Here is a 21,129-nt window from a genome sequence, read left to right on the forward strand (position 1 = left end):
TTACTTTCGTTGACCACTTAAGTGTGCTCTTCACAGATTAATCCTGGTTTCAACTCTACCGGGCAGATGGTAGACAACGTGTGTGGCGTCGTGTGGGCGAGCAGGTTGCTGATGTCAACGTTGTAAACAGAGTGCCCCATGGTGGCGTGGGGTTATGGTATGGGCAGGCATAAGCTACAGACAACGAACACAATTGCATTTTATCAATGGCAATTTGAATGCACAGAGATACCGTGATGAGATCCTGAGGCCAAATGTCATGCCATTCATCCGGCGCCACCATCTCATGTTTCAGCATGAAAATGCACGGCCCCATGTCGCAAGGATCTGTACACAACTCCTGGAAGCTGAAAAGGTCCCACTTCTTCCATGGCCTGCATACTCACCGGAGATATCACCCATTGAGCATGTTTGGGAAGTAGCGGGACAACATTCCACAGGCCACAATCAACAGCCTGATCAACTCAATGCGAAGGAGATGTGCCGCGCACTGCATAAGGAAAATGGTGGTCAGACCAGATACTGACTGGTTTTCTGACCCACACTCCTCATTTTTTTTTTCCATGTATGTGCCCAACATAAGCATATCTGTATTCTGAGTCATGTGAAATCCATAGATTAAGGCCCTAATTCATTTATTTCAATTGACTTATTTCCTTATATGAACTGTAACTCAGTAAAACAGTTGAAATTGTTGCGTTTATATTTTCTGGGTCAGTGTATCTAGCTACCGTAACCAACACCAGGCACAGTCTCACGTTTGACAGCCCGGAGAACGTCTGATGTCATACATATCCCGCCCATCTGATTGTTGAACAACTTTACGGAAGCCTATTTTCACTGGAGTAGCTATTTTCCGACCAATGTGTGCATTGCACATCAAGGTTACTACCAAAGATGCACTGTGTTGTCTGGGGAATTCATTTCTGCATGGTACGCCGGAGTTTCTGCTCATTTACCATTCAATTGGTCTTCCTAAGGAGAGGACTCAGCCACGCAAAGCGAACTCGCCCAGTCATTTCCCAGAAAACACAGTGCCACCAAGTGTTAATAAGCAAAAGGGGACATGAATTGTTGACATAATTGTAATTCAAACCCTCAAGTCATGACAGACACTTACCAAATTACGTTTTGGACGAGACTGACATTAATACAAAAATTATCCCATTTACACTTTGTAGTCCATTTTGACTCAAGAAGTAACATTTCTGACTCATTATCAATGCCACACAGGCCATTTAAAAGCAGATAAGTTGGTTCTATGGGGCAGTTTAAATCTAAGACAACCTTTTTTCTGCCTGCCAACGTGACATTCTTGCGGTGCAGCTCCAAACTTACCATTAATATCAGCTAATGGTAATAGCTGATAGCAGCTAATAGCAGTCTGACTGAGCGATGGTAGGCACCAACAGGCTTGTAAGCATTCATTCAAACAGCACTTTTGTATGTTTTGCCAGCAGATCGTCGCTGTGCTTCAAGCATTGCGCTGTTTATGACTTCAAGCCTATCAACTCCCAAGATTAGGCTGGTTGGTGTAACTGATGTGAAATGGCTAGCTAGTTAGAGGGGTGCGCGCTAATAGCATTTCAAACGTCACTCGCTCTGAGACTTGGAGTAGTTGTTCCCCATGCTCTGCATGGGTAACGCTGATTCGAGGGTGGCTGTTGTCGATGTGTTCCTGGTTCGAGCCCAGGTAGGGGCGAGGAGAGAGATGAAAGCTATACTGTTACACTGGCAATACTAAAGTGCCTATAAGTACATCCAATAGTCAATTGTATATGAAATACAAATCGTATAGAGAGAAATAGTCCTATTATAACTACAACCTAAAACTTCTTACCTGGGAATATTGAAGGGAATATTGAAGGAACCACCAGCTTTCATATGTTCTCATGTTCTGAGCAAGGAACTTAAACATTAGCTTTTTTACATGGCACATATTGCACTTTTACTTTCTTCTCCAACACTTTGTTTTTGCATTATGTAAACCAAATTGAACATGTTTCATTATTTATTTGAGGCTAAATTGATTTTATTGATGTATTATATTAAGTTAAAATAAGTGTTAATTCAGTATTGTTGTAATTGTTATTATTACAAATATATTTTTAAAAATCGGCCGATTAATTGGTATCAGCTTTTTTTGGTCCTCCAATAATCGGTATCGGTTGAACACTTGAATAACGCAACGAAACCATATTACATTCTTGAATAATGCAACAATTCACAAGCATGTTCAGATAATTAAAGTGTTTATTTTCTCATTCATACAGGCATTAGCCTAGCTAAACGTAGCTTGCAAGACAATAACACTAGCTAGCCATGCTAGCTAATAATGTTACCATATCAAACCAACATTTATTTATAAAACGACTAACTAAGATTTCACCTTTCTTACAACTGTTAAATACATACTTCTATGTTTAGTGTTAGAGAAAATGTGCATATTTTCTAAAGGTCTCTCTTGAGCAAAACATCTGCCTCCATCGCTGTGAACTTCTCACAAAGCTCTAGCTCGGCTTCCTGAAATCGTTAGGAACTCGCCTTTGATCTCATATCAATCTATGACAAACAAAAAATGTTTTCCCGTTAAAAAAATTGATGATTATTTTTAATTAATGGCTATAAAAATGGATCTCTGGATGTGTTAGGGATGAAATCGCGGCTCTCCGGCTGCGTTACGATGTAAGGACTGCAGGCATGTGCTTTGTCAGTGGCTGTGGGGTAGGGTTCAGCCAGGAGTTAATGCACAGTCGGAAGACCGAATAAAATGCTAGGAGGGACATCCCAGCTTCAAGTGGTTTTACATTTCACATCCTACGTCACCAAAGAAAATGTTGAACCGGTACCAGAACCACACAGGTCCCCTCAACAGGGACTTGACATCTATTAAGATATGTCAACAATTTTAGAACGTAACAGCTTGTCACTGCAATTTCAGGTAAAACTCAATAAAACAAGTTTAAAATATTGTGAAACGGTCTATGCATTACAGCTGTTTGAAAATAATTGCTCCGTTAGTATTTTGTGCTTCATGAACGTTGAGCTATCGGGCTAACTGTCGGGCAAGTGGCATGCGACCTCCGGAGGTAGCGTTTGAGGCGTCGAAAATAGGCAAGTTCACATTACATCTCTCGATATTCTCCTTCAATTCGGGAGAACAGAGCCAAAGCTAGCGACTGACAACCAAACTTGGTCCCGTAACAGTAGGGGCTCCAACTCTCCCCTCATTGGGAATGCAAAGCCTCCTGAAGAAGGGTGAGAAAAGAACAGAAGAGGGGGAGGGGGGGGGATTCTCAAGAGCTAACAAACGTACAGGGGGTGCAGGAGGAGGGAGGAGGGAGGGTAGCCATTGATCTCCCTACTTCCCTCAACAGTGTGGCTGCTCCTCCCCATCCCCCATCCCCCGTTCCTTATTCTTTACCCCTTTCTTTTCTTTTGGGGGGGGGGGTTCAGTTCATTTTAGCCGAGCCCATTGTGGCGAGTGAAGGGGTGGTATGGAGAGGTCTCTGCCCCTGCTATACTGGGTCATGCGTGCTGGATCTACACACAGGGATCCCCCACCCCGAGACACACACACACAAAGACAGGCTACCATAAAGCTCCTTTTCTGAGAGCAAAAGAGAGAGAGAGAGATTGAGAGGAGAGTGTTAGGCTAACTGGATTGTGCCATTTCTTGCTACTGGCCACCTTAATACATTTCAGTTTCTGGGCCTAACTAACTGATCACCTGACGCTCGAAGGGAACATAGCTTTGATGGAACTGATTTTTTTAAAAATAAGGAAATTCAGGAATGTGAGGAGGCCAAAGCGGGTTTTCTATGAGTAAAGAAAAACAGAAATATAGCACAATGTTTTGGTCCATTTAAGTGAGGCAGTTGCAGAGGAACATTCCCTCCTGATTCTTAACTCCAGCATGGCACCCCAGGGGAAGGTTTGTACGAGATACCAGGAAGGTGGGAGAGAGAGGGGGAGGGGGAGGGGGGATAAGAGCAAAAACAGAAGAGGTAGTAGCGAGCTAACTTTTAAAACATTGAAAGACGATTTGGTCTGAAAGCACAAAAAATATATACTTTTACAAAAAAAAGGTATGCGGGAATCCCATCAGATAAATGATCTAGTCTACCACGCTGTAGCGTACCAACTGATTTAAACCCAGCAGCTGGCCCGGACCAGTCAACTCAGGCGGGAAAGAAAGGAGATCAACTCTGTGGTCATACTGTAACTCACTCCTTTTGTCCAGACCAGATGACAGAATGTCCCAAAATGGCACCCTATTCCCTTTATAGTGCACTACTTTTTGAAAAGGGCCCACAGGGGCCTATATAGTGTGACATTTGGAAAACAGACGTATTCTGGAGACTGGACCGTCAATCCTTCATCTCGAACAATGCTGTTCACCATTTTATTCATTCCTGGCCTTGGTGAGTAGAGATGGGGGGGGGGGGGGGGGGGGGGTTAAAAGGGGCTGAAACAAGGGGATTGAGTATCTCACTGCCTGGAGCAAGGCTGAAACACAAGCAACTCACATGTATTGAAAATGTTGCCATGGCTAGTCTCCTGCAATATTGGAAGTGAAGGAGCATACTGCTTCAGAACTGAGCTATTTCAAACGTTTCTTCTTGACAACCAAACATTTTTACAACCACATTAAAATTGCTCCAATAAGTAAACAAGACCGGTCCCTGGTCCCAAAACCTTGCCTATGAACAAATGCAATGTGGAATCGTAAACAACTGCTTAAACGTTAAAAAAAATATTTCAAAAATGGAATATGAAGGAAGACTTCTGTACAATGACAGAGAGCCCATAAACCGAAAAGGAAGATCACCCAGTAACAACGTTCTAGATCTTTTGAACAAACAGAACACAGCTTTTAAGAGGCGAGGTCAGTGGGAGTTCAGGCACTGGAACAAAGGAGTAGCAGCTCACCCTGTCAGAGAAACATGTGCATGGGAGTAAAGTAGCCGGGGGGGGGGCAACAGCCGGAGGCCCCACCACAGAGACCCAGCCACTCTACCCCAGCACGGTTACGAGTGATGGATGTGAAAGCCAGGGTCGGTAACCGCCACATCTACTGATGTAGATGAAGCCATCTTTCTGAGTGTACTTGTAGCCTAGCACTGGGTTGTAGCCTAGCACTGGGTTGTGTGCCTCCGAAAGAGTCAATAGCAACCTAAGCTATTACAAGAGGAGCATAGCCAGCTTTGAAGCTGCTCTGCAGAGAAACATCAGGAATTATGAATATTTCGGTGCCTTTTATTGTTTGTCTTTTGGGAGAGAGGAAGAGAGTGAGGAGAGATAGGATGTGTCTAATAATGCATTCCCTACGGTCTGCTTAGGTCGCTAGGCCTAACTGGAACTAAAGCCTATACTGTAGGCCTGGGTCTGTGTTTTTTATTGATAAAATTGTTTAACCTTATTTAACTAGGCAAGTCAGTTAAGAACAAATTCGTATTTACAATGATGGCCTAGGAACAGTGGGTTAACTGCCTTGTTCAGGGGCAGAACGACAGATTTTATAACCTTGTCAGCTCTGTGATTCGATCTTGCAACCTTTCGGTTAATAGTCCAATGCTCTAACCACTAGGCTACCTGCCGGTGTGTCTCGACAGCTGAGAGAGAATACACCCACTAGCGCAGTGGCCACCAACCTTTACTGGGTCAACATCACCTAGCAAGCAGAGATGTTCTGCTCAGAATATGTATTTATTCTTAAACATGACTTTATTTTTTTTTTTTTACATTAACCTATTAAAAACTTTTCTGTAGGAATGAGGTTTGGGCACTAGGCCTAATACATTACCACAGCATACCGGCTATATGCTTGGCCCGCCAATATTGTTCTAAGACCATATCATATTTCAAAACTTGAGCTTTGATAACAAAATAGATCAGTTCGTGTAGCACTTGGGAGGCACAGCTGAACACAAATGTAAATAATTTGCTTTTTTATTTTACTGGATCAAATCATGTCTGTGATCTTCGGGCCGGAGTTCTAGAAATATACCTGAGTTCCCAGTTGCTTTGAACACAGCATTAGTCTGAGCGGGGGGAGGCAGAGAGCAGCAGAGGGTCTAGCTCTCACGGTCCCTGCTCTCTCCTTTCCTCCTGTGAGACTGACCAGAGAGGGGACATTGTCCTCCACCTGATGCCGAAACTCAATTCACACTGCATCCCCCTCAGGCACAAATTCATGTTGTTCCTATGACGAGAGAAGTTAAATATTCCTTCATATTAAAATAGACACGATGAGCTGCTAATATTAAAATGCAGGCCTATCGATACACTTGGCTACTCATTCATTCCAGCTGCAGCGCGAGTGGAAGTAGGGAGAAGTGTGTTTTATGTTTAGGAAAAGTGTTGAATAGAAACCGTGTTGACAGTGCTGAATAAAATCTTCAACATGAACTCACTCAAAGACAGCATCACATTGCCGTATTCTTTGACAGACTCTCTGGTCATCGTTTAAAAAAAAGTTATGATATGTCAAGTAGGCTAGTATCAAACTTAGCTGGAGCCGGGGTAGTGGAAGCTGTAGGCATGGTGATTTGAGCTCTCCGTTTGAGCCACAGCCAGGTAGCAGGAGTTTGCAAATGACATGGTTCAAAATGGGAACACTTTGCCTATCCAGCGCGCGGGGTTTCTGAATCAAGTGCACCTACAGCCAACGGCGCAACAAAAAAAAGTTTTTAAAAAAAAGGGAGCACAAGCTTTTCTACAGAAATGTTTGGCGACTGACGAGGAACGCCTTGAAGATCGACCAGTCGATCGCCCGGTTGGTGATCACTGCACTAGTGTAGAAAAATATCAACCACAACATCTGTTTGTTTAACTTTAGATTTTAAAACCAGCTAAAAATTGGGTCAACATTTATTCATTCAAAATTATAACCATTTCTACCACTGAATGCCCTAAAAACGCTTGCAGAGGTAGGGCTACTCACTCATCACCAAAGCTCCTCTCCACAGAAGCACTTGATTATCTACGCATTAAGTTACAAACACGATTGAGAACATAGGGTTGTCTGTGCTACCAGGCTCCCCTTGATAATTGAATAACTCACTGACAGATTGCATCAATTTGACCCATTGACTCAAAAGACCATGACAGGGCAGTGGCACACATCAAATTACAAACAAGACCAGGGTTTGGGGATGGGGTTTGGTTGGTGTTGCATTACATCCACAGATTTGGAGGTTAAGAGGACAAAGTGAGGTTGTTGGTCCATTTAAAGAGCAGCAAAAATGGACTGGCCTAAACCTCTGTTAGAAACCACACCATGAGCACAGGAATTTTGTCAGGTTTATCAGATTATATTGTGAATCTTGTCTTTTTTTCCCCTGTGATATTCCCCCTGGCTTCGCCATGGCTGGAAAACCTCATCCTGGCCACAGCATATGGAAAATCCCAGGTAGCATTGCTCGAGACCGTTCTACACACCTGGAGCAACAGGCCCGGGCCAGACCGTGTCTGACTAAGCAGCAACACACAGGTGTCAGGGCAGAGAGCTACCATCCCATAGCCACATCTCGGGATTTATTTACATGGGCAGATTACTGTTTTGACTGGATTCACATCACCTAGCTGTGTGGTCAAAGAGGTCTGACCAAACACAGATTTATATCAAAGCAACAGCTGAATTAAATGAGAAATGAGCTAAAATGCCAAGTTAAGATTTTTTACAGCTTGTAAAATAATATGAGTCAACCTAGAATGTTGCATTTTTTTTTAAATATATATTTTTTTAAAGGGAAACGATAAAAATACATTTTTGGCATGAAAAGTTTCTGTGGGATAAATCAGAAACAAACAGACCTCAGCCTCAAAGCAGAAGACAGAATATGAGCTTTCATTCAGTCCACTCATTAGAATTACACCACAGCAAAGGCAGGAGTATTTAAAGACATCAAACGTAAAATCAAATGGATAATGTGATATTGTGAAGCCAATATGAAAGAGAGAGAGAGATAGAGAGAGAGAGAGAGAGAGAAAGAGAGAGAAAGAGAGAGAAAGAGAGAGAAAGAGAGAGAGAGAAAGAGAGAGAAAAAGAGAGAGAAAGAGAGAAAAAGAGAGAGAGAAAAAGAGAGAGAGAAAAAGAGAGAAAGAGAAACAGAGTGAACAAAACAAAAACAGATAGAATGAGAGAGAGAAATCGTGACAAAGGAGGCTCCGGGGATCAGAGCAGGCCTGAAAGCTGGGTCTCAGTGGTAGGATGAAGAGCAGTGGGGAGATGAAACACAATTTGGGCCGGGCCCCCTACTGACCAGAACTATGGGGCCTGCCTCTGAAGTAACCCCCTGCATCACCACCGTCACCACATGTCTCACAGCCACCACTGTAGTATAGTCGGTTAGCCATTTGTTGATCAAGAGACACTACCTTCAAAATTAACAATACAAAACAGTGTTTCCCATTACAGAAGTAGTCTGGGTTATATTTCAAATAACACAGATTCATTTTCTGGGATATTTAGAAAGGTTTATAAAAAAATTAAGTATCAATCTGTAATGGCATGCTATTGTGTATAATACACTTTGTATTTACACAATAACTACACAGTCCACAAAATGTGGAAGCAAAATTAAGGTAGCCTAGTAATTTCAATCCCATCTATAATTCAAATGTACAACTATCAAATAAACAACCCATCGAATTACTGGTGTTCTCATCATAGCCTACCATCAGGCAAAGAGAAAATAAGTATAGGCCGAACAATTCGTTTAAAAAAAAGAAAAATCCGGCTAAAATATATTGTTTTTTTATTCAAATTAACGGCATATCGAATGGATTCATATGTAGCAGTGTCATACTATTCATTAGAATAGGAGCCGTGGTGACAGGAGGGGGAAATGTGAAACCAGTGTTTGAAGTTCAAAGAAACCCTCTTCCTCCCCTCTCCATTCACACACCAATTTGAGTGTTTTATGTTATAGGCCGCCAAAAACATGTCACGTCAATAACAAGGTTCTGAGAAGATAATGCGGCTAACCAACATTGAAATCCTGCCAGCAAACCACGTTATCAGAAGAATCGATCCTCTGACCCCTTCAATTAATCCTTCCTGTAAGCGATAAAGGTCCAGATAATGTGTCCCAAAACCAACTACTTCGAGGCGCTGTTCCTGTTGTTACACAGCAACACTGTCAATATCCTTCAAAGAGAAAAGCCTTTCTGAATGGTTGCTACTGAGCCATTCAAAAGGCAAATATACCGCCAGCTAAGAAAGAACGCGGCTGTAATATATATAGTTTTGACCGTACATGAATTACATTTCTGACAACAAAGTTACAATAGTGTAGCCCTGCAACAACGTAGCAACTAAAGATAATGCAAAAAAATAATTCGCCGATTGTAGATTGCAAATGAACCGATTCATGATACAATGCGCAATGAGGACCACATACTTTTTTTTATATACAAATATATATAGATATATTTGTATGTTGTCGAATTATTATTTTTTTTTTTATGTCGAATGTTGACATTAATCGAAACAGAAAATTGGGGTTACCTGCATGGTGAAGACTCCAAGCTCCTGCGAGGACAGTTTTTTCATTTGTACGGCTAAAACTTGTGCCTCCTCCAAGATCGAAAACTCCGTTTCAGCGCCACAAAATCCACAACATAGAAGCGACAATACTGCCACAGAGCTCCAAAAAACAGCCATGAAGTTACACCAGTGGAGTCTCGAGTTCTTATTCCAAACCGTGGATGGAATTCGTGTTAAAATCACGGATCCTTCTCCCCTTACTCGCCTCGCCATATGATGGCTGGTGTAGTAGTCGAATAGGAAACTGGAAATTCGTGAGGAAAAACTTCAAGGGAACTATTTCACAACTTCGTAGCTATATACCTGGCCTTAATTTCAAGACGAAATTCCTCGACTTTAAACGACGACATCAATTCATATTTTGGAAATCCACGAAGGTAGGAGAATACAATCCCTAAAAGCGCTGATAGATTTCTGTCCATAGATCCTACTCACTCCGCACCAACTCCAGTAAAGCGTAAGCCCCAGAATCACAATGGGGGTGAAAGTAGGAGTACGGGAGCAAAACAACGGCATGGCGCTTGAGTTGGGAATGGATTGGGATTATATTTGGAGAACGATCTCCCAAAAACAATATGCTGGACATGTGATCTACCAATAGTTGCTGTACATCTGTAGAATCAACTTAATATGTTATTATTAAACAACAAACCACAGTATAGACAAACACTGTGGAATATCGTTTTAATTTAAATGTTCATCAAGCAAATATAAATTACATAGGGCTAAAGCACTTTTTTTACGTGCTTTAGGTTGACTGCTATGTTACTGCAGTAATGGTGGATAGTGTAGTCTTTTGACGGCAGAAAAATAAGAATCTCTAAAGTCGTCCCAGGTGAGGGAGGACCAACTGGCTGCGCAGGAGCCTTACCTAGTCGGTCTGGAACTCACCAAAAGGCTCCATTTCTCATTTGTGAAATTGAAACTAGCCAGTAAAACCAGGACCGGAGTCTCCCATAGAACATACTGTCTTCAGTGTTCATAATGTCAAGCAAGTAAAACCGGGGCCGGAGTCTCCCATAAGAACATACTGTCTTCGGTGTCCATAATGTAATTCACAGAACAGACACACCGGGTTCTAGGCTACTCCAAATACTATACTGTATGTCATTTAAATGATCTATGTGTTTTATTCTATGCATGTAACTGAGATCTGATAATAAGATGTGACTGTGTTTGGAAGAATATGAGTTTGTAATGACTGTAAAGTCCTGCTCAGAGTTATATACATTTCATGTGATTCTTTAGAAGGGCTACCACATACCTACTTCCATCCAGTTGTTGACCACCAATCAGCAACCGCCTTTAAAAAGGGCCTTGCTCTGTTCCAAGCCCTGATTGGAGAATAGTACACATGAGTGTAAAGTCGTGTTCCCCTGCTTAGACGTTGCTGACACATGCCAAATCGTACAATACCTGGATAGGTATTTTGCGTATCAGCTAACCTCATCCTATGTTATATCAATTTGGTGCCCGACTGGCGACTGCACAGTCATGGCGTGTCACGCAACCATTGGTTGATGCATGCAACGTCTGAGCTGGGGAACGCAACTTAACTATGACCCAGCTGAGGTCTTTTGGGGTATTCATGTGCTCATGGAAAGTAAGAAACTGAGAAATGGGAAATCCTAAGATCGAATTGTGTTCAAGTGCTTTTGAAGTCGGCCAGTTCTTCAATTCCAGTCCCATATTGCTAATGTGGGACTGGAATGTGATGTTTATATGTGTATAGGACTTTTATTGTGACATGCAACCATACCTGTATTCTAATTGGCTCCTGTATTAGAGCGAGGGCTTCTTGGTAGAAGATCAGTCAGAGCCGCCATGATGTAGTGTGTGGAGGTGTCGCCATTGCCTCTCCCCTTATTTATTTATTTTATATCCCCTTATGAGTTATGCAGAGTCTCATCATTAAAGTTTGCAGTTTAATACACTGATGGCGCATTGTCAGCTTCTTCAACTACAAGACCTATAACCAATGGCCTTAAAGTAAATTAATGGTAAATCTGGACTGAGCTCTGCATTTGCCACATTTACTGCGATGTGGCTTCTGCAGAAGTCAGGGCATTCATACTTCTTGCGCTTCGTAGAGCTGTTGTGAAGGAAGTTGTCAAAGAAGGGAGTTTGTGTTTTAGTGCCCTCAACCAATCATGTTAATGCAGAGCTATATGGCGCTATACGGAGCCCTCTGCAATTGTTACAAAATTTGGGAGGCGCACAGCGATGAGGTACCGAGCTAGGTTTGAGCTCCGCAATTGCGTACAATTCCATACAGAGTCTCTGGACAGCATTGCTGGATCAAGCATAAATCGGCTATAACACTAGTAAAGTTAGTTAGTGTGCTTACCATTGACAAAAGGTCAAACTAGCTCCACATTATCCATATTGATAAGTGTGTAATTGTCAAAAACAGATTTGTGGTCATCTTTTGGTTAAGAAGGTGAAAGGTCAGTGGTGAAACGTCACAACTCGGCAACTTGGGTAACAGGATTGTCTCTGAGTTTCCCACTTGGAATTACGACTTGGAGGGTCATCCAACTGAAACTTCCCAGTCAAAACTCCGAGCACCCGATTAGCCTCCTCCCTGTCATTACTGTTTCTTTGCATAATGTATTTTCAACAATGAAGCCATGTCTTAACCAGGATTTTACTTTAGGCTACTTTATTACATTTAATCAGCATTTCTGTAAATATGCCAGATTAATAAACCTGCCGGCTAATTTTCAACTCTAGTCTCCTCTTTTGACCTTTAATCTGGAAGATAAAAAGTAACACTGACCAGGACTGGGTAGCTGGCGCAAATATGGTGGATACTCTATCTATAAGTCTCCAACATTTTGCTCATGTACAGTAGCTACCAACTATGGTCAGAGGTAATGAGGGAGGGGAGGACGTTTTTCACTCTATCCGGATATACACTCTTAGAAAAAAAAGTTGCAATCTAGAACCTTAAACAGTTCTTCAGCTGTCCCCATAGGAGAACCTGTTGTGGAATGTTCTGATCAAGTGAGAGAGACTTTGTCATTTCTTCAAACAATCATTTTTATTCAATATCGATTAATTATTGCAATAATGAGGCTGGTCGACCCCACACCCTTGAGTGTTGGACCGAGTAACCTAACCTTTACACAAATGCAGAGTACTATATATAGCTGACACTAAAAATGCTTAGTCGTGATTGGTTCCACTCATCCCATGCAGATTGGGGCATCATAAGCCACTCTGGGTTCATCCGGTCGTTATCTGCACGGGGTTGTTGTCTTAACCCCACCCTGATTTAGTTTCCCAGATGATTTTGAGACAATGAGGGATTGATCTACTGCTAAACTATCCCTAGTAACACACATTCTTGTCTATGTAATGCAGTCTTTAACTCATTTGTCAGCTCAAGCCATTTCTGGTGACCATATGCCCAGATTAGCTGCAGGGAACTAGAGTGGAGACCATAAAAACACACACTAGTAGGACAGAAATGTCTTACTATTAGTTAAGTATGAATTGTTAACCATTAATAATCAAATAAATCAGGTAAATAAGTAATTTTCCTCTCACAAACCCTTTTGAAGAACCCTTTTGGTTCCAGGTAGAAACCTTTTCCACAGAGGGTTCTACATGGAACCCAAAATAGTTCTACCTGGAACCAAAACGGGTTCTACTGTAGCTGCAATCCTATAGAGATGGCCAAAGAACCCTTTTGGACCACTTTTTTTCTACGAGTGTAGCCTGGAACTAGCCTCTCTCCCATTCCCAGTGATCTGATTAGTGTTTGCCTGCCCCGGAGAAGTAAAGAAGTCCCAACCCCAGCCTCAGTCCCAGCCCCACTCCTCAGAGCCTGCTGTGGGAGGGCCAGAGCCGGAGCCAGGGGAGTCAGCCGGTGGGCAGATGGAGAGCACAGACACGCAGCATGAATGAGACGTCTGTTTGTGTGTCCTTGGCCTGAGAACCTGTCAGATGTTTTCATAGTCGTAAAAGATGCTTTTAGACACTTCTAAACAGAAGGATGTTTGCTGAAGAAGGGTCAAATATATGCACAGTGCATAAAAGCGTACATTTTAACAGTAAACAAACCATGGCGGAATATCTGTCCATTTTAACAAAGGCAGTACAGGAAAACATTTCTCCTCTCCTCGTCCTCCTCTCCTCTCCTCATGTGTCCAGGCCACAGTGAGGAGACCTCATCTGAGCTTTAATGTCAAGGAGAGGTGTTTATTAATGGAGAGGATTAGAACAGTCAGACAGCTCTCTGCTTCACACCTGCATAGGGAGAGTGCTACAGGTGTATTCTCAGTGGGTGTGTGTGTGTGTGTGTGTGTGTGTGTGCATACGTTAATGAGACAATTGATAGCTACTACATTCAAAGTAGTTGTATTAGTTTTAAGGGTAATATAAACAAAATAACTGTGGTGCGCATTAATGTTATAAGTGTATGGTTCAAATTATCGCGATAAATCACTACATTTATCGTGATATGGATTTTGGTCCATATCGCCCGGCTCTAGCGTGCGTGCAGGCCCACGTGTCTGGGTTCCTATGAGCATGTGTATGCATCCCATGCCTGACTTTGCACTTCATAAATTGGCAGTCAGCACTTGAAACGATATCAAAGCGTTCTTACCGCCTCCTGTTTGGTAAAAACCTGAGGGATTGGTCTGGAGAAACGTGACCACTCTCAAATTCATAGACATAGCTATGGATGGCCTGATCATCCATCATATCAAAATGAACGTGTTAACCTTGTTTTGAGGCTATGGGCTATATTCTAACGCATTGGTAAATGTCACCGGGGGTGTGTCAGAAATATCTTTGCTATTTTCACAACCAGAATTATGGGTGCAGTAGCTGGCGGAAACGCCAAAGGCCTGGGGTTTTGATGAAGTTTGTTAAATAGCCTGCCCCATATTTGCTAAATACTTAGAACATGTTTGCAGTCCACATTGTTCTCGTTGCACTGCTTCAATATGAACGTACATTGTTAAACATAGGCTATAGCGTTCATACTGATATAGGAGCTAGGCTTCCTGTAAATTGCAATCTGCACATGGACATGTCAATCGTAGTCAATAAGCAAGATTAAATTCACTAGGCTATTGATAAGGCCTAAAAAGACAGTGAATAATTCCAATCAAATTCTAATAAAAACAAAATCACTTGTTTTAGATAGGCTATGCCTAAATGCAGTTACATGTACCATAATTGCGTATAATACAGACAAGGCAACTTAGACTATGGAGGGTTTTACGCACATCCAAACTTTTCACAGGAGCTGGATAAAGATCCAGAATAAAGACAAAGGGGGAATGTACACTCCGCGTTATAGCCTACTGCTCGCAAAAGTAACGCTTTATAAACATCATGGAACCATCTTACAGATCATATTTGCACTTCTCCAGATATGGCAGATGATATTGCATTGCATACGAGCCATGTACGTTCTCATCACAAACCCATGGGCAGTGAATCTTTCTCATAAGTTTGATTGTTTTCCGTAAAATTGGATTTAAACCCAATCTGTTTTTTTCCACAACAATATTTCTACGCATGATGGTCATAAATTGCATTTCTCGTTCCATGAGCATAAGGCAGGCAATGTAGGGCTAAGTGTTCTTCAGCAGGAGGCATGGATGTTTGTCCTATCCATTGAATATAGTTTATTAAATAGTAGGGTCTAGATTAAAAGCGAAACAAGAAGCTCTCGTCGTTGATAAACTATATAGTGATAACCAGTTGTTCAGAGACACAAAGACTACTCCATGGTTATTTTAAAAATGAAAACGTTTTCATAGATGAGGAAAATAAACACAATTCTAGCCCGGTTATGGATTGTAATAATACAATAAAAAATATAGCTTTTCTATATATCTTCACATATAACTAATTGAACACACAAGCACTAATTCAACATAGTGAAGATAAAAACTAAGTAAACAGAAAGCACAGTATGTGTGGATGGTGTGGTGTGTGTTTATTTTGATTTGTTATCTTTGTAAGTTGAGTGAGTGAGTAATGAAATGGTTGCATATCCCAGAGCCAATGTATTGCTGTGGGCCGGGGTATGAGAGGGCTTTCAATGTTGTTCAGATGATGGATATACTTTTATAATGAATTATACGTCTTGTTTATTTATTGTCCTATCGTGGTGGAAGAGTTTTAAAATAGATGATACATTTGATTTGTTATTGTCCTATCATGGGGAACTACATTTTTAAAATAAATTACATCTCATTTTTTATTTATGATCCTATTTTAATGGTACGGTCCATGACCCTATACCCTGGACACCCACCTGAATGACCCAGATACTCAGGAGAAGTCCCTAACTGTTTTATGTGCATGTGGTAAGCGATTACAGGCCTCTCTCATCTTCTTAAGTTGGAGAACTTTCACAATTGGTGGCTGACTAAATACTTTTTTGCCCCACTGTATATAGACACTCAATCATCATGTTACTTTTTAATGGTACATTTACAAACATATATTTTGATAAAAATAATTGAAAGTTGTGTCTCATTATGATAGGTGGTGAAATAAGTATAGCCAGTTACAATTGTAAGGGCCTAGCAGATAATAAGAAAAGACAATCAGTATTTACCTGGCTAAAAGAGAATGAATATAATATATATTGTTTACAGGAAACCCATTCAACAGTTTTAGATGAAGTTTTGTGGAAAAAGAACTGGGGGGCGAAATATATTTCTCCCAGGGGTAAAGAAATTCAAAAGGGTTGATGATATTAATTAACAGTAATTTTGATCCAAATGTGCAAATTGTCCAAACAGATCCTCAAGGTAGATGGATTACTGGACAATAAACAGATATGGCTTATTAACCTATACGGTCCAAATAATGATGATCCAAGCTTCTTTGAAAATATATATAAGAATTTATCAACTCTACAAGCAACACTAGACTCTATTATTATGGTGGGAGATCATGTCATGGATATATTGGAATTGGTGGATATATGGAGACTTAAATATCCTGACCTAGTGAGATATACAGTGCCTTGCGAAAGTATTCGGCCCCCTTGAACTTTGCGACCTTTTGCCACATTTCAGGCTTCAAACATAAAGATATAAAACTGTATTTTTTTGTGAAGAATCAACAACAAGTGGGACACAATCATGAAGTGGAACGACATTTATTGGATATTTCAAACTTTTTTAACAAATCAAAAACTGAAAAATTGGGCGTGCAAAATTATTCAGCCCCTTTACTTTCAGTGCAGCAAACTCTCTCCAGAAGTTCAGTGAGGATCTCTGAATGATCCAATGTTGACCTAAATGACTAATGAGAATAAATACAATCCACCTGTGTGTAATCAAGTCTCCGTATAAATGCACCTGCACTGTGATAGTCTCAGAGGTCCGTTAAAAGCGCAGAGAGCATCATGAAGAACAAGAAACACACCAGGCAGGTCCGAGATACTGTTGTGAAGAAGTTTAAAGCCGGATTTGGATACAAAAAGATTTCCCAAGCTTTAAACATCCCAAGGAGCACTGTGCAAGCGATAATATTGAAATGGAAGGAGTCTCAGACCACTGCAAATCTACCAAGACCTGGCCGTCCCTCTAAACTTTCAGCTCATACAAGGAGAAGACTGATCAGAGATGCAGCCAAGAGGCCCATGATCACTCTGGAGAGATCTAGAGCTGAGGTGGGAGACTCTGTCCATAGGACAACAATCAGTCGTATATTGCACAAATCTGGCCTTTATGGAAGAGTGGCAAGAAGAAAGCCATTTCTTAAAGATATCCATAAAAAGTGTCATTTAAAGTTTGCCAAAAGACACCTGGGAGACACACCAAACATGTGGAAGAAGGTGCTCTGGTCAGATGAAACCAAAATTGAACTTTTTGGCAACAATGTTTGGCGTAAAAGCAACACAGCTGAACACACCATCCCCACTGTCAAACATGGTGGTGGCAGCATCATGGTTTGGGCCTGCTTTTCTTCAGCAGGGACAGGGAAGATGGTTAAAATTGATGGGAAGATGGATGGAGCCAAATACAGGACCATTCTGGAAGAAAACCTGATGGAGTCTGCAAAAGACCTGAGACTGGGACGGAGATTTGTCTTCCAACAAGACAATGATCCAAAACATAAAGCAAAATCTACAATGGAATGGTTCAAAAATAAACATATCCAGGTGTTAGAATGGCCAAGTCAAAGTCCAGACCTGAATCCAATTGAGAATCTGTGGAAAGAACTGAAAACTGCTGTTCACAAATGCTCTCCATCCAACCTCACTGAGCTCAAGCTGTTTTGCAAGGAGGAATGGGAAAAAATTTCAGTCTCTCGATGTGCAAAACTGATAGAGACATACCCCAAACGACTTACAGCTGTAATCGCAGCAAAAGGTGGCACTACAAAGTATTAACTTAAGGGGGCTGAATAATTTTGCACGCCCAATTTTTCAGTTTTTGATTTGTTAAAAAAGTTTGAAATATCCAATAAATGTTGTTCCACTTCATGATTGTGTCCCACTTGTTGTTCATTCTTCACAAAAAAATACAGTTTTATATCTTTATGTTTGAAGCCTGAAATGTGGCAAAAGGTCGCAAAGTTCAAGGGGGCCGAATACTTTCGCAAGGCACTGTACATGGTGGAGGCTTAATCAAGCTAGTCGCCTTGACTACTTTCTTATACCATTCTCTCTGGCACCAAAACTTTAAAGAGTGTTGATAGGGGACAGAATGCGGTCAGATCATCACATAATTGGCATATATATTACTCTTACAGAATTTTCACGTGGGCGAGGATATTGGAAATTTAATCAAAGCCTACTTGATGATAAATTGTTTAGAACTAGGACAGAAGAATTTATAAGTAACTTTTTCAGACATAACATAGGTACAGCAGATCCCCTTACTGTATGGGGCACTTTTAAATGTGCCTTTAGAGGCAATGCAATTCAGTACTCATCTATAAAACAAAAGCAATTTAGATCAAAAGAGTCCATATTAACAAAGGAAATTGAAGGACTAACAGTACAGTTAGATAGCAATAAAAACGGTACTATAGAGGCACAGAATAAGATAGAGGAAAAACAAAAAGAAATGGAGGACCTTATTCAAGAAAGATCCTGTGTAATATATTATAAAAATAAAGCGAACTGGATGGAATATGGGGAAAAATGCACCAAATTATTTTTCAATCTTCAATATAGAAATGTTACCCCAAAAAATGTATTAAAACTTGTTACAAATGAGTCACGCATGATTGACCAAATTATATTTTAAAAGAGGAAGTAAAGTACTTTAAGAATATGTTTTCATTTCAGGCTCCTCCATCTCCACTAACTGAAACTAATTGTATGGATTTTTTTCCTAATAATAATGTAAAATTAATATCTGTACAGAAAGACTCATGTGAAGGCCAAATTACAGAGGAGGAACTGCTTGAGGCAATTGGGGCCTTTAAGGATGGGAAAACTCCAGGGATGGATGGCATACCAGTGGAAGTATACAAAACTTTTTTTGTGGGGGGGGGGGGGGGGGGGTAGCCCAGTGGCTAGAGCGTTGGACTAGCAACCGGAAGGTTGCCCGAGCTGACAAGGTACAAATCTGTCGTTCTGCCCCTGAACAGGCAGTTAACCCACTGTTCCTAGGCCGTCATTGAAAATAAGAATTTGTTCTGAACTGACTTGCCTAGTTAAATAAAGATAAAACATTTTAAAAAATACTCAAAGGACCATTATTGGCTTGTTTTAACCACTCCTATATAAATGGTAGATTATCAGACACGCAACAAGAAGGTCTGATATCATTATTACTGAAACAGGACCCAAGTGGTATATATAAAGACCCAGTCCGTTTAAAAAATTGGAGACCTCTTAACCTTCAGTTTTGTGATGCAAAAATCCTAGCAAAATGCTTGGTACATAGAATTAAAATAAGTATTGTCAGATATTATTCATCCTAATCAGACAGGTTTTTTACATGGACGATACATTGGAGATAATATAAGACAAGTACAGGAAACAATAGAACACTATGAAATATCGGGGACACCAGGCCTGGTTGTCATAGCTGATTTTGAAAAGGCTTTTGATAAAGTACGACTGGAGTTTATATATAAATGCCTAGAACATTTCACTTTTGGAGAAACTCTTATAAAATGGGTTAAGGTTATGTATAGTAACCCTAGGTGTAAAATTGTAAATAATGGCTACATGTCAGAAAGTTTTAAACTGTCAAGAGGAGTAAAACAAGGTTGTCCACTATCGGCATATCTATTTATTACTGCCATCGAAATGTTAGCTGCAAAGATTAGATCAAACAATAATATTAAGGGATTAGAAATCTGTGGCTTAAAAACTAAGGTGTCATTGTACGCTGATGATTCATGTTTTCTTTTAAAACCACAATTAGAGTCTCTCCACGGCCTCTTAGAGGATCTAGATACTTTTGCTATCCTCTCTGGATTAAAACCAAATTATGATAAATGTACCATATTACCCATTGGATCACTAAAAAATGTACATTTTACATTACCATGTAGTTTACCAAATTAAATGATCTGACTGAGATGTGGACATACTCTGTATACAAATCCCAAAAGAAAGAAATGATCTCACTCCAATACATTTTTATAGAAAGTTAGCAAAAATAGTTAAGATCTTGCTACCATTGAAAGGAAAATACCTGTCTATTTGTGGAAAAATCACCCTGATTAACTCTCCGAAATGGCTGATGTTGAGAGATAGATGGGAGGGGTTGAATGGAGCTGAAGGGTGGGACTAATAACAAGATAAACAATGTAAAGCATACGGGATCTGTAAAATGTATATAGGTTCGGAACATTTGTGAAATAGCATAGTTACAAAAATAAATCAAACTGGATGGACATCGGAAATAGAGGAAGGACTAAGAACAAACAAGAGAGAACTATTGTAAAGTAGACTGTGTCTGTAAAATGTGTATAAGATGTATAAATTGAAGGTAAAAGCAGAAGTGTTTATTAGTTTACTCCAATTGGGGGATCGGCGGTCGGGTTTGCGGGGAATAATAATAAAGGTATATTTTTAAAAAAAGTATGTATGTCTATATAGGTATGTGTATGTATATATGTGTATATGTATGCATGCGTGTATGGATATATAAATTTACCCCCAAAATATGGGGGATTGGAAATGATGCAGACAATTACATTGGAAGCAACATTCTTTCCACAATATTAAGCTTATCCACCCCTTAAAAAAATAAAAAAAAATAAAATCAAAATAAAATAGTGGGGTCTTATGATCAACTGTATCAAAAGCCTTAGAGAGATCAATAAAAAGTGAGACACAGTGCTGTTTTGAAATGTTGTTTTTTAGAAAAGGGGCATTCGGGACCAAAAGTTTTTCAGTTGTTAAGAAAAATGTCTAATTGCTGACACAAAAAAAATACGTTTGGAAAAAATTGGTATGTGTATGAAGGTCATGCTGAGGTGAATAAACTATAAAGGGGAAACAAATGGATACAGTTTACACTTTTTTTAGGTATTTAATTTAATTTATGTAACCTTTATTTAACTGGGAAGGGCTCATTGAGATTTAAAATCTCATTTTCAAGAGCGTCCTGGCCAAGATAGGC

At 40.4% G+C, this 21,129-nt stretch overlaps 1 protein-coding gene across 1 annotated transcript in view; it reads right to left on the reverse strand.

Annotated features, from left to right (window-relative positions):
- Positions 1–13,366, reverse strand: part of LOC110521803 (VWFA and cache domain-containing protein 1) — an 89,356-nt gene extending 75,990 nt beyond the window's left edge. Inside the window, 1 exon segment of the mRNA XM_090232009.1 lies at positions 9,515–13,366. Within this exon segment, the coding sequence (XP_090088135.1) occupies positions 9,515–9,766 (252 nt within the window). The 5' untranslated portion in view covers positions 9,767–13,366.
- Positions 13,367–21,129: the final 7,763 nt, after the last annotated feature.

Source organism: Oncorhynchus mykiss, chromosome 4, assembly GCF_057628025.1.
Source record: "Oncorhynchus mykiss isolate SJ-2025 chromosome 4, ASM5762802v1, whole genome shotgun sequence".
NCBI lineage: Eukaryota > Metazoa > Chordata > Actinopteri > Salmoniformes > Salmonidae > Oncorhynchus > Oncorhynchus mykiss.